The sequence below is a fragment of the Brachionichthys hirsutus genome, chromosome 11 (assembly GCF_040956055.1).
Source record: "Brachionichthys hirsutus isolate HB-005 chromosome 11, CSIRO-AGI_Bhir_v1, whole genome shotgun sequence".
Lineage (NCBI taxonomy): Eukaryota > Metazoa > Chordata > Actinopteri > Lophiiformes > Brachionichthyidae > Brachionichthys > Brachionichthys hirsutus.
This window is the reverse complement of record NC_090907.1, coordinates 3203319-3218974: the sequence shown is the minus strand read 5'-3', so window position 1 is coordinate 3218974 and position 15656 is coordinate 3203319. Positions and strand designations below refer to the sequence as shown.

The 15656-nt window shown below is 48.0% G+C and overlaps 1 protein-coding gene across 1 annotated transcript; it reads left to right on the top strand.

The window, feature by feature from the left end:
• Nucleotides 1-4832: 4832 nt before the first annotated feature.
• per2 (period circadian clock 2) lies at nucleotides 4833-14721 on the top strand. Its single transcript, XM_068745319.1, has 21 exons — nucleotides 4833-5239; nucleotides 5488-5580; nucleotides 5857-6011; nucleotides 6141-6262; nucleotides 6384-6585; nucleotides 8250-8301; nucleotides 8674-8816; nucleotides 8904-8982; nucleotides 9092-9198; nucleotides 9319-9472; nucleotides 9580-9688; nucleotides 9787-10063; nucleotides 10150-10309; nucleotides 10398-10531; nucleotides 10597-10779; nucleotides 10854-11060; nucleotides 11175-12229; nucleotides 12360-12576; nucleotides 12728-12965; nucleotides 13096-13246; nucleotides 13463-14721. The coding sequence occupies exons 1-21, from the start codon at nucleotides 4833-4835 to the stop codon at nucleotides 13610-13612; spliced, it is 4395 nt and encodes a 1464-aa protein (XP_068601420.1). The 3' UTR covers nucleotides 13613-14721.
• Nucleotides 14722-15656: the final 935 nt, after the last annotated feature.

Sequence of the window (15656 nt, the reverse complement as noted above, 5' to 3'; positions counted from 1 at the left end):
TTCCACCTGATGTCCGTCTTCTTGTGGGTGTGGGTGGGTGATGGTTTGACTGCATCCCACTCAGACATATATTCCAACATTTACCCTCTGTGCCCGACAGGAGGAATTATTTCCTCTACGTTTTATGCATCAGCAAAGTGTGTAGGGCTTAAAATATTGGGCCTCACGCTGATCCACATAAAAGACACTCTTTCAGTCGATACACCTCCATTGCAGGGAATCGCTTCATGCCGGCGCACTCGCTGCTCTCCCCACAGAAAACCCACTGAGACGTCCGTGTCAGTTGCTGATAAATCCTGCCTGGATCACAAAAATACTTCAGGTTGAATTCTTCTGCCCCTTCATACATAATGAAGTGAAAAAGCTCCGTTCCCTAAAATAATGACTGCTTCATGTGCTGCAGTCGGGCCCCAGTTAAATAGAAAGTGAGATGATCGAATTCTGCATAGAAAATGTCTGATAACTTATACAAAGTTGATGTGTTGTTGTTATTACTCTGGTGCATCACTATGAATGTCATGTTACCTACTATAGCTGATTAACTGCACCTGGATGTGTGGGGGGGTGGGGGGGGGGGGTAATAAAGAAAAGTTATTCTAACTAAAATGCTGACTGAAGTAGGAAATAGAAATTGGCATCTTTCTCAACGTGTGTTCCCACGTTGTTCCATCTATTCTTTAGAATCTAATCTGCGGATGCTACGCACCACATCATGAAGCTCCTCCGTGTGGGAAGTGTATCGTTCTGTGACACAGGAAGTCAAATTATATTCATCATGTGGAGAATAGTAAAGTCTCCATGCAACCTACCGGTACTTGTAATAATTTTAGGCACTCTTGAAGCTGCAGCTTTTGATCGCCCATGATTCTCCTGTTATTTGCTGCAGTTACATAACCTGGATACCCGGCTAGGATGTAAAATAAAAGATGCATTCACAGACAGAGTAACAACAAGGGTAAACACAGTGTGTGTTTCGCTGCTGACGCTTCCTGCACTGTCATCCCTTTTGTCCTTTGCATAACTCGGAAACGGGTAACAGATGGTTCCTGGCATTCATGAACATAAATGGTGGCTGCATCCAACACGCAGCCCTTCAAATACACAGTAGGCAACCAGCTGTTCCAATCTTCCATTGACGCAGCCGTGACTTTAATTCCCGCTTGTTTAACCTCAATTCACATGTTTTGAGTCTGGCCTACTTTCAGAGCTTTCAGAATTTGTGCTACGCATTTAATGTTGGTCAATATTTTTTTACAAATTATAATAATGAGATGGCATTTCAACAATATTTTCTGCTATTCAGTGCTTTTCTCATTGTCTGTGGGGGCTCATGGACGATGTCTGGTTCGCATTGATGTCACGCATGTAGTCACATACAAAGATGAATGTTGGCAGTACAGGAACAAAAGTGCACTGCGGCAGTGTGATCATAGCATGTCTCTTGATACCATTTCATTTCCTAGCGATTGATGTTCAGCATTTGAATTGACATGCTTGCAACCATTCACTAAACATTTACTTTTTCCTGACATGTTTCTGTGTCTTTTACGTCAAAGCCCTGATTCAAATTTCCAAGTGATTCCGACTGAGACAGAATCCAGTTTCCTGCAGGCCTGGTTGATGGTAGGGGGAAAATTTTACCAGTTCTGGTCCCACTTCCTGCTCTTTATTTAATTTCAACTGACGAGGTACATTTGGCTTTGAATAATTCTGGCTCCAATGGCCCTGTGACATCACCGCTGTTCTCTCGTTAGTGTGTACTGCGATCCAAACAAAGAGCAAAAGTTGACTTGATGTATTCACACTGGCTGATGGTGGCAATGAATACACATCATATGCAGAGGATAGTGTGGCTGTCTAAGATGGTGGAGGTGAGCCATGAATACATCTCTGAAATTCAGATCCCCTTGCAGCTGAGATAAATATTTAGGACTTCAATCTCTCCACACATCATCGCGTTGGTCTTTTGGTAGCAGAGGAAAGTTTCTTGAGAAATATTGGAAAACGTCTGTTGCAGACAGTTTGCATGGTGTGTTTATTAGTTCCACCTCAGTATGAGGTTCGTAGCGTGCAGATTTCTAAAATAGCCTAATCTCAGGAGGCTCTTGGCTGCAGAGGAGAAAATATGGTGTGGTGACGTGACTGCCAGCTCTCCAATCTCAGCCATTCATGAAATACTGAAAGGAATAATTTTGAAACGAGGCAGCATCCTAATGGATAGGTTGTTGAACAAAGGTAGAAATAAGAGGAGGAAGCGAGTCATCATCATTCAAACAGGCTGGGCGTGATGAAAGGGGTTGGAGAGGGTTTTACAGCCCAGTCCTCCAACCTCCATATCATTCACAATTGTGTTCTCTTGTAAAACTGCACATTTGTTCAAACATTTGAAACACTATATTTACTCCCACGTAATATCAAACGTTCCGTGCTTTCTCAATGAAAGGCCTGATCCCCGTCATGCAGTGGGGGAAATCATTATTTGACCCCTGCTGAATGTGTTAATTTGCCTTACAAAGAAAGTAACGGACCTAAATTTGTATGGTGTTCACTGATTATGGCAAAAGACAGAAAATGCATAAAAAGAACACGCAATGAAAAAAATAAAATAAAATGTTGTTCATTTTATTGAGTATTATAATCAAATACTTCTATTATGACATAATAAAATGCAAATTTTATATTTTTTAATCATGTTTTATGCAATTTCAATTAATATTCTGTCTATTGCCACAATTAGTGAACAACCACAGAAAATTGAGTCTGTTAATTTAAGTGGGTACATTTTCACATTTAGCAGGGGAACACATTATTATTTCCCCACTGTGTGTCTGCTATGCAAACTGGGAGGTCGACTTTTCCCATTATTCGCTTCGATAAACGATCTACCCTCAGTCGACGCATTTTGCAAAGTTATGAGTATGATAACTTGAGATAACTCACGAGGTGTTATATAATGAATGAATATCTCACAATATTTCGTGTTGTGTTTATCATAGTTAAACACATTTTCAATGTTTTCTTTGTCCCCTCTTTTGATTCTCGGACATTTGCGTTTATGTAATTTCGATATTCGACATTCCCAGGCCAGCCTCATGCCGCGCAACACACGACAACGTGGGATTCCACGTGCAAGAGACGGCTTGTTTATATAAAACGACGGACGGCGCTCTGGACCAATGGTTATACTCTATTACACTTCCGTCACGGTCTCTATGGAAACATATTTTTTATAGCCAATTGCTAGACGCTAAGGGCGGGGTTTAAATTGAGGTCGCTCCTCGGGCTCGCTGATTCGCTGGTGGGCTCACGCGGGGGAGAGCCGGGGGGGAGGAGCCACCGACGACTGTGTCCACTCGTGAACTGAGAGCTCCCCTCATTGAGGAGCGCTCGGCTGTCCCAGCTCGACGTTTCAGCGGCTCTCCGGTTTATTTCTTACCGAAGCAGAGAACGACGGAAGAGACTATTGAATTTCAACTACGCAGGTTGGCTTCTCTTAATATATCCGCGGTAGTTTGAGCAAAAAAAAAAAGGAATAACAGAGTTTTAAAAATGACTTGCATAACGAAATTTGATGTGCGCATGCACACAAGTTCTAATTGCTCTACTTTTTGTATTTTAATAGCTAAAGAATGCTAAAATGGGGGGGTTTGTTCACTCGTGGGGAAAGTAAGATGTTTGTTTTTGTGATATGGCTCTTCGGAGGCCGAATGGGTGCTGATATGCGGCTGTTTGTGAGCGTTCTCCTGACTTTTACATAACTGTGTCAGTGTACCGTGGCGCTGGATTGCAGGTCAGCCTGTGTGTGTGTGTGTGTGTGTGCGTGTGCGCGTGTGCGTGTGCGTGTAGATTTTGTATAGCAGGTCAGTGGCAGTTTGTTGATTTTATCTCATCATTGTCTTTTGTGCAAAATGTCAAATTCGCCTTTTTGTTTAAATGAGCTTTTGCTTCAGTGTTGATGGAGTGTTGCTTCCTGACCCCCCTCTGACGTCATAGCTTCCTTATGCTTTCCCTGACAAAACCGTTTTAAATTCAACATTTTGGTAGAATCGTGTTAGATTTGAGGTTCTGCTTAAGGGACACGCTATTACACACTTAAAACCTGAAAACCATGACAACCAGCAACACCATTATGATTGGTCATGTGACTAGATTACATAAATGAGCTGCAGTGTGTCTGAATTATTTTACACTCAATCTTTAGCTAGTGAAGAGCTGAATTCTGGCGTCGGCGAGGCTGCTGCTGCTTTAGAGTCGGACCCGTGTGACCGGAGCAGAGTTGTATAATCCTGTAGATCTGTGCTCGTGTGTTGGGCTGAAAGCGGCTGGGAGTCGGGTTTCATGATGTCATCCTCCCGCTCTCCTTTCTTTGATTATATGTTTTTGCATAAAGTTTTTCAAGAAATCCACTCGTAATCTTGTCGAGTGGATTGTCCATCCAGACGGGTGGAAAAATGCAGCCCTAGTAAAAAAAAAAAAAAAAATGTTAAGCAGGTCGTGTGTGTGTGTGTGTGTGTGTGTTCAAACATCAGTAAGGTCACTTCCTGTTTACCTGCTCTTTTCTTTGTCACCAACTTGTAAAAATGCTGCACCCCTGGAACAGCAATGGACGTCTGCTTGTGATCCATATCGATTGCTTCTTATATTAGACCGTCCCTCAGCTTTTTATTCGCTACGGATGAGGGCTCGAGTAATTCCACCCGTTTTATTCCCCTCCTCTAGATTTCTTCCACACTCCTGAGGCTTCGACTTCATTTCTCTGCCGGCGCCGTGCTCTTCATGGCCCGGACACATATATAAAAATCACCTCCCACCTTTAACCCATGGCCTATTCCATGTCCGAGAGCGGAGACCCAGAGCATTACCTCTACTCGACCCCGGACGGGCGCGAAGGGAACCGCGGAAGGGTCTGCTTCCAGGTGGAGGAAGAGGAGCACGCTTCCTGTGGCTGCGTGGCCAGCAGTTACAGCAATGGCGGCGCGGACGGCGAGTTGGGATTGGCCTCTGAGGGAAGCGACAGCGGCCGCGAGCGCCCGTCCTCCCCGCACGATGATGGGAAGAGGCTGCGCCGACCCTCGCACGAGGACGTGGAGATGGGGGGCAGTGGCTCCAGTGGGAGCGGGACCGAGTCCCCTGAAAACGAGTCTCGTGGTAATGACTCCCACGGCAACGAGTCTGCAGGCAGCTCGAACGGCAACGACAAGGATTCCGCTCTCATGGAGTCATCGGGGAGCAACAAGAGGTGAGAGACTAGATCCTGCATCGAGGTCGCGGAAGGGAGGCCCAGTAAATGTTAAAAGAAGGCCCATTTTCTCTATTAGTTGATGTTTTTCACGATGCCTCGCCTGCTTTAACAGGTTTATTTACACAGAGAACACAGTCTGTATGTCTGTGGCGTTCAGGGAACGCCGTAAAACACGGCCTCCTTGACCATTTTGTTTTGGATCTCTGAACACTCATGCCATCGTATTCTGTTTTTAACTCTTGCAGCTCTAACTCTCACAGCACCTCGGCACCAAGCAGCTCCAACGCCTTCAGCCTGCTGAGCTCCGAGCAGGACAACCCGTCAACCAGCGGCTGTAGGTTGGTGTAAACCCTCCCATCCGACGCGCCCGGTATTTGAATCGGATGCAGCTCGCACTAAAAATAAACTGCCATTATTTTGGTTTTCAATGGATTTAATATATTTATTTTTTACTTGCATGTGACAACTACCAACCCGCTTCCCACTGCCAATCAGTGGAAAGCTTAGCTTCCGCTAGCGTAAAAAAAAAAGGGGTGACGGCATTGGTGAGACCTGGTCTGTTTTTTTTTTTGACGCATGTGTATCTGTCTTGTGCCCCCCCCCCCCCCCTGCAGCAGCGAACAGTCGGCTAAAGCAAAGACAAAGAAAGAGCTCCTCAAGACCCTGAAGGAGCTGAAAATGCACCTGCCATCGGAAAAGAGGAGCAAGGGCAAGTGCAGCACCATCAACGCGCTGAAGTACGCGCTGCGATGTGTGAAGCAGGTGAAAGGTGAGTCGGCACTTGTTCCCATGCATGTTTGTGTGTGAACATCAGGAGGATGATGGCCACGCCATTGGTGGATGAACTGATGCGTCTGAAATGGAAAAGGGCGTTGATCCGTGTCTCTCTGTTCTACAGCTAACGAAGAATACTCCCAAATGCTGATGATAAATGACAGTCACCCCCCGGGATTCGACGTATCCTCTTACACCATCGAGGAAATCGACAGCATTACCTCCGAATACACCCTCAAAAACACCGTGAGTTCCGTTGACCTTTCACCTTCACAGAACTGCAGATCCGTAATAGATTCATCTGCACTTTGCTGAACTCGATACGAGCGCTTCTAATGTGGTTATGCCTCGTCTTTTTTACCCGCAGGATATCTTCGCTGTGGCCGTCTCGCTCACCACAGGGAAGATTGTTTACATCTCAGACCAGGTGGCGTCCATCTTGAACTGTAAGCGGGAGGTGTTCAACAACGCCAAGTTCGTGGAGTTCTTGACTCCTCAGGATGTCGGCGTGTTCTGTAGCTTCACCTCGCCGTACCGCCTGCCCTCGTGGAGCATGTGCACCGGAGCAGGTGAAGGCTGCCTCTAAATGCAACGCTTACGGTGAAAATGAAATGTCTATTGTGCACCCTTTAACACAGTGGCCCCCAAACTACGGCCCAGGGGCCGGATACGGCCCCCCGCCACATTTGGCCCGGCCCCCTGAACAATCCCAGATAAAAAAATATATATATATATATATATATTTTTTTTTCCTTTCCGTACAACATGAGTAGCCGGTGGGGGATCAATAATAGTATTCAGTGCATTTAAGAGGGCTCATTGATTAATTCAATCTTTTGTTTCCTAAAAATACTATTGATAGTGAAGAATATATTAATATTCTGAAGAAAAGCATTCTTCCTTTTGTTTGGGACAATTTTAATGATGATCACATACGACCAGAAAGTTAATGTTCTGTGACGAACCCGGAAAGGGTTATTTAGTTATTATTTATTTTATTAATAGTATATAGTAAATTTGTAAAATTTGACAAGTTTACACACTTAGGATTTTCTGATTTTTCATTTTTGTATATGGGGAATCTGAGAATATTGTGTCTTCTGTTCATTCACGTTTTCCACCTGTGATCACGATCAATGTTAAAAACCAGATCGTGTGTCGAGCTATTGCTGCGTTTTAACCGGGCCCGACACGTGAACCCAAACTTATAACATTGATTTTCCTCATTTGCAAAAGAACACGTTGAGAAAACGTGAATCACAACGCCAACCCTCCTCGCACATGCACGGAGCACCTGCGGAGTCTGGCACACACACCCGGCCCCGTGTGCACATGCTCACACACACGCAACACATATTTCATTAGCATGCTTAATCATGCATCAATAAGCACGAGTCATCCTCATGTCACATGTTTCCATCTTCTCGTTCCGGTGCGGTCGGAGGCTCTGAGTTCTATTAAGAACTCGTCATGCAAACCTCTTCAGAAGCTCTGAAGGATTTTATTTTATTTTTTAAGGGAGCAGCTTAGTTGTATTTCAACTGGCCAAACAACCAACCAAACACTTTCAATAAACATTGAAATTGTGCAAATTAGATTTAATAAATAAAATGTAATATACCGACAAACACCAACTGGGAGGGAGCCCAGTATATATTGTGTGTTTTTGATCAACTGCAGGATTATATATAACGGTTTTATATAGTTACACATCCTGTGCCTGTGTGTGTGTGTGTGTGTGTGTGTGTGTGTGTGTGTGTGTGTGTGCGCGTTCACGTGTTAGACCGCACCTTTTACCCCGCCCACAGTCCTTGCATGCCAGTGACGGAAGCTGTGACATCGCACCCTGGTGGCATTATTCATAATGGCGATCAAAGCTGAGGAGACTAACACTGATGAGCGTTGCCTAAGAGACGCTGGTCGTCGGTGTAGCAAAGCAGATCCGCGTACGCTTCTCTGACAAATATACTTCAATAAGATGGAGGGATGTGCTGTAATAGTACGAGGACTCACTATTTTGTCACGATCGTACTGCACTTGCAAATCGTCCTTGTGCTTTGATGACAATCGATCTTCAAACTGTCGTTACATTAATATCTAAAACTCTCCGCGTGCCTCCGGTGTTGACTTCCTTCTTCCCCTTTTGGTTGGGAGGCAGACTTTTCAGGTGTGAAACAGGCAACCTGATGCGTTTGGTGTATTTATCTCCCCTTTTCCCCTCTCGCCCACTCAGAGTCGTCTCCCACGGAGTGCATGCAGGAGAAGTCCTTCTTCTGCCGCATCAGGTGAGAGGCTCCTCTGATCCGCAGTCGGCTTGGGCTGGTTCTGGAAGTCAGCAACCGTGAGCTTTTAAACCGCCTCCATCTAGTGACAGGAGGTGGTACTGCAGGTTGAGACTAAAATCTCATTGTATTATTTTTCAAAAAATAATGCAATTGTTATTAATTATTTACCGAGACCACAAGAAAATGTACTTTTATCAACATGTGCAATTAAGAACTTTGTCGTGTAACATTATGACATGGTCTCCAACACCTCTGTAAAGTCAACACACATGTGTTTCCTTCCTCAACCCAACTTGCTATGACTGAACGTGACTATTTATATACACAGCAGCATCGGTTTGTTGGTTAAACGGTGGTAATGGTGTGTTTCAGTGGTGGTAAGAAGCGTGACGGGGATCTCCAGTACTATCCTTTCCGGATGACCCCTTACCTGATGAAGGTTCAGGATGCTGAGCTGGGCGAGGAGCAGTTCTGCTGCCTCCTATTGGCTGAGAGGGTCCACTCTGGATATGAAGGTGAGACCACATTCGCACGCTTTTCAGCCTGGAAGTGAAGTATTCAGCGTTACGCTTTAACTCCTCTCGCTCTCTCTCTCTCTGCAGTACCCAGAATCCCTTCTGACAAGCGCATCTTCACCACCACACACACGCCTAACTGTGTGTTCCAGGATGTGGATGAGAGGTGGGTTGATTCTCGCGCCGAACGCCACGCCTCCTTCGCTGCGCGGGGTATAAAGCTGACGGAAGGCGGACGTCTCTTAATGCGTTAAATGTGTTTGATCCTCCATCAGGGCTGTTCCGCTGTTGGGTTACCTCCCCCAGGACCTGATCGGAACCTCTGTGCTTCTCAATCTCCACCCGAGCGACCGACCGCTGATGCTGGCGGTTCATCGCAAGAGTAAGAACGTCGTTCCACTTAACTTGTTAGTTTGAGATTCTGAAAGGCTCTCACTCTCAAATATACGTTATTAACGATCGGAGCCCTTCTCACCTGTGTGCCGCGTTCTGTTCCCTGCAGTTCTGCAATGTGCCGGCCAGCCTTTCGATCACTCTTCAATCCGCTTCTGTGCAAGAAACGGCGAATACGTCACCGTCGACACCAGCTGGTCCAGCTTCGTCAATCCCTGGAGCCGCAAGGTCTCCTTTGTCATCGGCCGTCACAAAGTTCGCACGTGAGTGCGTGCGATGCGTTAGTTAACCTCAGGTTCTGTGTCCACCAGGAAGGATGTACTGTGTCGGACTTTGACCGCGTTGCGTGACGGTCACGTTTGTTTTGCAGGGGTCCCGTCAACGAAGATGTTTTTGCCGCACAAGCTCTCCGTGCGGCGAAAATCATGGATTCAGACATCCAGGAAATTAGTGAGCAGATCCACAGGATGCTCCTCCAAGTACGTACGCCCAGAGTTAACCCCTCGCACTCAGAAACGTGTTTTTCCATTGCGACGAAATTCAGTTTGTGACGACCGTCCACCTTTTCTCTCTCCAGCCGGTGCACGCGGGCTCCAGCGGTTACGGCAGCCACGGTAGCGGCGGCTCCCACGAACAAATGGTGAGCCTCAGCTCATCCGGCGAGAGCAACGGGATCAAAGGACCGGCGGCCGAGGAGACGGGAAAGTCCAGGCCTGCCAGGACCTTCCAGGAGATTTGCAAAGGGGTCCACATGCTGAAGAACCAGGACTCCCACATCTGCCTGCACTCCCCGTCGTCTTCTCCTTTACCGTCGCCGTCGCCATCCAAGCCTGAAAAGAAGAAGTCTGCCGACTGTGAGTTCAGTTTCATGCCAAATCACATTTTTCTCAACACTACGTCGAAATAGTTTGAAGCATTCATCCTTGGAATCTCTTCCAAGCAGCACAAACGCAGAGGAGGAGTTCGGCTGCACGTCTGAAGGACTCCGGGGTGCCTCCGCAGGGCAGAGACGGTACTTCAGCCAGCATGGAGGACTTCCACTGCAAAGACCACGCCGTCCACTCCTACCAGCAGATCAGCTGCCTCGACAGCGTCGTCAGGTAAGGGCTGGCGTTTGCGAACAATGGCGGCTGAAGATCACACCTGCGAGGCGTACCCCTCTGATGAGATCATTTCCTGCTTCTTCAGATTCCTGGAGAGTTGCAGCATCCCCGTCACAGCGAAGAGGAAGTACCGGTTCTCCTCCAACTCGGACGATGGCATCCAAGCGCCTCATGATACAAACCCAGGCACGTCCTCATTGCGCGCCCCCCTCTGGACGTGTCGTGTCCTGCATTCACTTCCTAAAGAGAATTGGCTTGTAATTGTAATGCCCGTCCCTCTCCAGACCGTTTGCCAAACATGAAGGATCCAAAGACGCCCGCGTCTGGGCCAGCTGCTGTGGTGGGGGGCCCCCTGGCACCCCTCGCCCTTCCCAGGAAGACTGAGAGCGTGGTGTCCATCACGTCGCTGTGCAGCTACAGCAGCACCATCGTCCACGTGGGAGACAAGAAGCCTCGGCCGGAGCCTGGTGGGTGTTCGCTATAATGAAACGACGTCTGAGTTCGGTTCGGTTGAGTCTCACGGCTCTGACTCATTCCACAGAGATCATCGAGGATGTGGCGGAGAGCCCCGCGGCGCCGGCCCCCCTGTCTCCGCCCAGCCAGACGGAGGAGGCCTACAAGCGCCTCGGACTCACCGAGCAGGTGCTGGCGGCGCACACTCAGAAGGAGGAGCAGGCCTTCCTCACCCGCTGCAGAGACTACTCGACGTATCTGCAGCGGCACGGAGGCGGCCCGGTCGCTGGCGAAGGTGCGCGAGGATGAACTTGGCGTTGACTTGTCCTTTTATTCATTAAACGTGTGCTACCGTTGTAGTAATAGACCGGCTGAACTGAAAAATAACCGTCTGCGTGTTTCGTCTCAGAGCCAAACGGCCCACGAGGGGCAGCGAAGCAGGGCGCCGCCAGGCCCCAGACAACGGCCAGGAAGGGCGTTCGCAGCAGGAAGTCCAAGAAACCAATGGTGAATCATTCCGATTCGTCAGACAGCGCCGTGTCGAACCGAAAACGCAGACCTCCTCTCCAGGGCCTCAACCAAACCTCGTGGTCTCTGTCAGAAGCGTCTCAGTCGGCGTTTAACGTTTCCTACCCGACCACGGCGCCTGCCTATCCGCTGTACCCCCCAGCGCCTCCCGCCCCGGCTATCGCCTCCCTCCCTGACCCGTCCCTTTCCGCAGGCGTCGCGGATGGGCGAGGCACCCAAGCTCCGCCCACTGCCGCTCAATTCCCCGCGCCCATTGTTGCGCCCGTGATGGCTCTGGTGCTCCCCAATTACGTTTTCTCCCACGTGGGACAGCTGGGAGCTGCTCCCAGACCAGCGTTTTTCACCGAGCAGATGCAACCTGCGTACCCGACGCCGCCGCCGTTTCACGCCGAACAGCAAGCCTACGCCTTGCAAGCACAAGCCACCTTCGCAAGCCAGCAGCCGTTTCCTGTGCAGCCCGCCTTCGCTCCTCAGCAGCCATTCCAAACGGCGCAAACGCCCTACGCCGCCCAGCAGCCTTTCCAAGCCCCCCAGAGCTCCTACCCCGCCCTGCAGCCCTTTGCCACCCAGCCTTCTTTTCCAGCACAGACTCAGTTTGTTGGCCAGGCCCCGTATCCGGCCCCGACCTTCCTTAGCTTGGCCTCGGAACCCCCAAAAAGCCTCCTCCCAGAGGGAGCAGCTTCACGGCCGTCGACGCCAGCCTCCGGAGCGAGGGAACCCGCCACGTCGCCGCCGCCTCTGTTTGAGTCGCGGTGCAGCTCGCCGCTGCAGCTCAATCTGCTGAGCATGGAGGAGGGGCAGCGCTCGTTGGAATGGCAGGACAGCACGGCGCTGCTCGCCGCCGGCCCGTTGCACTGGCCGCCGGCGACGTCGGGAGCCGCCGGAGCGGCAGGGGAGAAGAACCGAGCTGCAGCCGTATCTGAAAACCACCAGCAGGTGAGGGTCTGATATAACCTCAGAACTCTCTGTGAAGGTTTCGATCCGACATGTAGACGCGACAACGCTTCCATGTGAGGTTTGTCACGAGGAATTGCACGTTGCTGATGGTTCCTGCCGTCGGTTGTAGGTGGACTCTCCGGGACCAGGAGCTCACAGCGATAGCAGCTCCTCCACCTGCGACCTGCTGGAAATCCTCCTGCAGGAGCAGGACGACTCCCGCTCTGGCACCGGATCAGCCACCTCTGGCTCCATGGGGTCTGGATCTGGATCAGGATCAGGATCAGGATCAGGATCCGGCTCCGGCTGTGGCACATCCGCTAGCAGAGCTTCTGGCAGCAGATCAGGTTAGTTAAAGAATGTCCAGGTTTGTTGAGAGCCAAAGCGCATATAAAAGGAACTTCTATTAATACTACCGGTACTTCATATGTTACTACAATCTGACTAATTATTAGTTTTATTTTTGACTGACTTCCTGTCTCTGTATGTGCGTTTTAGGGAGCAGCAACTCCAGCAAATACTTTGGCAGCGTCGACTCCCTGGAGCATGACGCCAGGGATAAGGTCAAAGCCAAGTCAGGAAGCGAAGGAGGATCGGAAGGCGGCCTGTCGCTAGCCGAGGTCCTCACCCAGGGGGACGGAGAGCATTTCAGCGAGTGCCTTCTCCAGGAGCCCCTCTGGCTGCTGATGGCCAATGCCGATGACAAGGTCATGATGACCTATCAAATGCCATCAAGGTCAGACACTGACCGGGATTTCTTTTAGACATTTGTGAGAATTTTTAGAGGCTCTTCTTTCCGACTGACTCCTGATATTCTACTGCTGTGTCTACCGGGCTTTCTTTGAACTGTAATATCTGTACTTCAGGGACATTCAGAAGGTGCTGCGAGAAGACAAGGAGAGGTTGTGGCAGATGCAGAAGAGCCAGCCTCATTTCTCCTCAGAGCAGCGACGAGAGCTGGTGGAGGAGCACCCCTGGATGAGGAGGGGGGGTCTGCCTGCTGCCGTCAACGTGAAGGTGAGGACCACAAGCCTGTATCTGGAATGTCCTTGTCCAACAATATAATTGTCATCCTGAAATAATAAGTGTTACCTAAAAATTCAGCAACTTTACTCTGTACTGTATTTACAACAACTGTTCCAGATTAGATTAGATTACTGCTGATTCCCGCTGTAATAACGGGAGTATTTAAGTATCTGCATTGTGTTTAATCTATTTTAATTGTGTGTTTAGGAATGTTTATACTGCGAGGACGCAGCAGGGGGGCGCAGTGAGGACGATCTACCGGAAATGGACATGGGGGAGCTGGATGGGGGGACCGGCCAAGAGGACAAAAACTCTCAGAGCCAATCAGAGGAGGCACCGCCCCAGACTGAGACCTGACTACAAACACCAGCAGGGTGGGGGGGGGGACACCTAACCAGACGGGGGCCCTGAGAACACACACACACACGCACGCACTATTAACTCAAGCAGTTAAATGTCTTTTGTGTCTCTTTTGCCGTTTGTCCCTTCTAAAAACCAGGATTGTCGGTTTTTTCCACAAAGCTCTGCTCGTTAATCTGCCACAGAGTATGCTCATTATAGATTAAGAAGCTGCAGAATATCGGTTTATTTTGTTTGTTTTTTTTACACAATGCATAAAATGCACCAATGCGTCATAATGGCACAAACTTGGAAAGAAAACTGTTTAACATTCTTTATCTGTCAATATGCTGCAGGGAAACAATTTTTAGAACAAACCAATGTTGTAGTAATTTATACATTATATGCCAAATGTCACCACTTGAACCCTTTTCAGATAGAAAATTCTCTCGCACACTTTTTTAACACACACACACACTTTCTTTAATACATCAATACATCTTTATCACTTTTTTACCGCTTGTTTGCACTTCTAGCAGCAGTACCGAGTCAAATGATGCAATCATCAGCACATGAAATATAGATTATGATTGAAGTTCAAAAACATTCCACTCGTATCACTTAAGGCTCCTTATAGCCCCTTAGACTTGTGTAAATTGGGAACAACTGTGGTGCTACAGCAGAGAAACCGGTGGTGAATGTACCGGACTGCTGATGCCCGATTGTCTTTTTGTTTTCCCACTTGTTCTATTTTGTATATTTTCTATTGTGTGCTTTTGCTTCTTTTGTCAGAAGAGCTTTGAGTGTTGTCGGGGAGAGACCCTACCTCTAATAAATTCCAGGTCATGCAAGATTTTTTCTTAGGGAAATGTAAAGATGAACTGAGGACAGAGTTGGTGCCAAAATGTTGCAGTATGAGTATTCATGTCATGTAAGGATCTTTTTATTTTAATATATATAAATACACACCAGTGAGTTTGAAGCACCCGGGGCTGCAAACGCATACAGGTTACTGGAGCGGGGTGACGGTTATGTAAATATGTTTCATTGCCACTGTGTGAGTCTATGGAAAATAAAACTAGCACAGTTCTGTGCCTTTTTGTTTGTTTTTGTAGGTGCGATGTGTTTGAGACATTTCAATGATGTAATAAAATTACAGAACCTACTACCTACAAGACTCTGATGATCCATTGTTTTGGTCGTTCAACATAAAGTTTCTTGATGATTGCTGTAAGAAAGGAAGTTCCTTTACAGGAGTCTGGAGCCCCCTGCTGGTAGGAGAGCCCTGAGGACAGATGGCTGACTATTGACTGTTCAGCATTTGCAGAGATGTGCTCTTTAAATTTGATATGCATTTCTTTTAACAAGAAAATGAATGGCGTCTTTGTCACAGAGAAAGACGCCATTCATCCCCCCCCCCCCCCCGTGTGTTCTCGTTTTTTTGCTTTAAGACTTCAGCATTTAAAAATGAGATTGTTTGTTTGTAAATGGGAATCAAGATCAGAGTTTTCTTGGGACCATGTTTGTGGTGAAATCGCTGCCATGCTGTGTTACTGTGTCTTTGATGTATACTATTGTCTTTGATGTAACGTGTCATACTATTGTCTTTGATGGTGGCGGGGGGGGGGGTGCACATCAAAGGGTTACCTTTTGATGTGATATTCCACTTTGATGTGCTGTTGAAGTCATCTGGAGGAAACCTATATATACGAACACACGAACACTCTCAGGTATCTTCCAAAGATCAATGACAATTACGAAGATGCAATCATCACCACAGAACTCCGAGGACAAGGCTCTGGCCCTCCATGCACAATCCACTTTACAGCTCGGTGAGCTTTTCACAGGATTCCTTGGGAATCTCACCAAGGAAGAGTGGGAAGGTCTTCAGTCAGGGACCGTTGATCCGAATACTGACGCACAGCTTGGGAATTTGTTCACAGATTTAGTTCAAGTCGTAACTGATGATGTGCGTCAAGCAGTTCTGGAAAAAGCTCCAGAACTGCTTGAAGAGATTCCCAATTCTCCCCTGAAACCAAAAACGTCAGGGACCGGCTTTGCT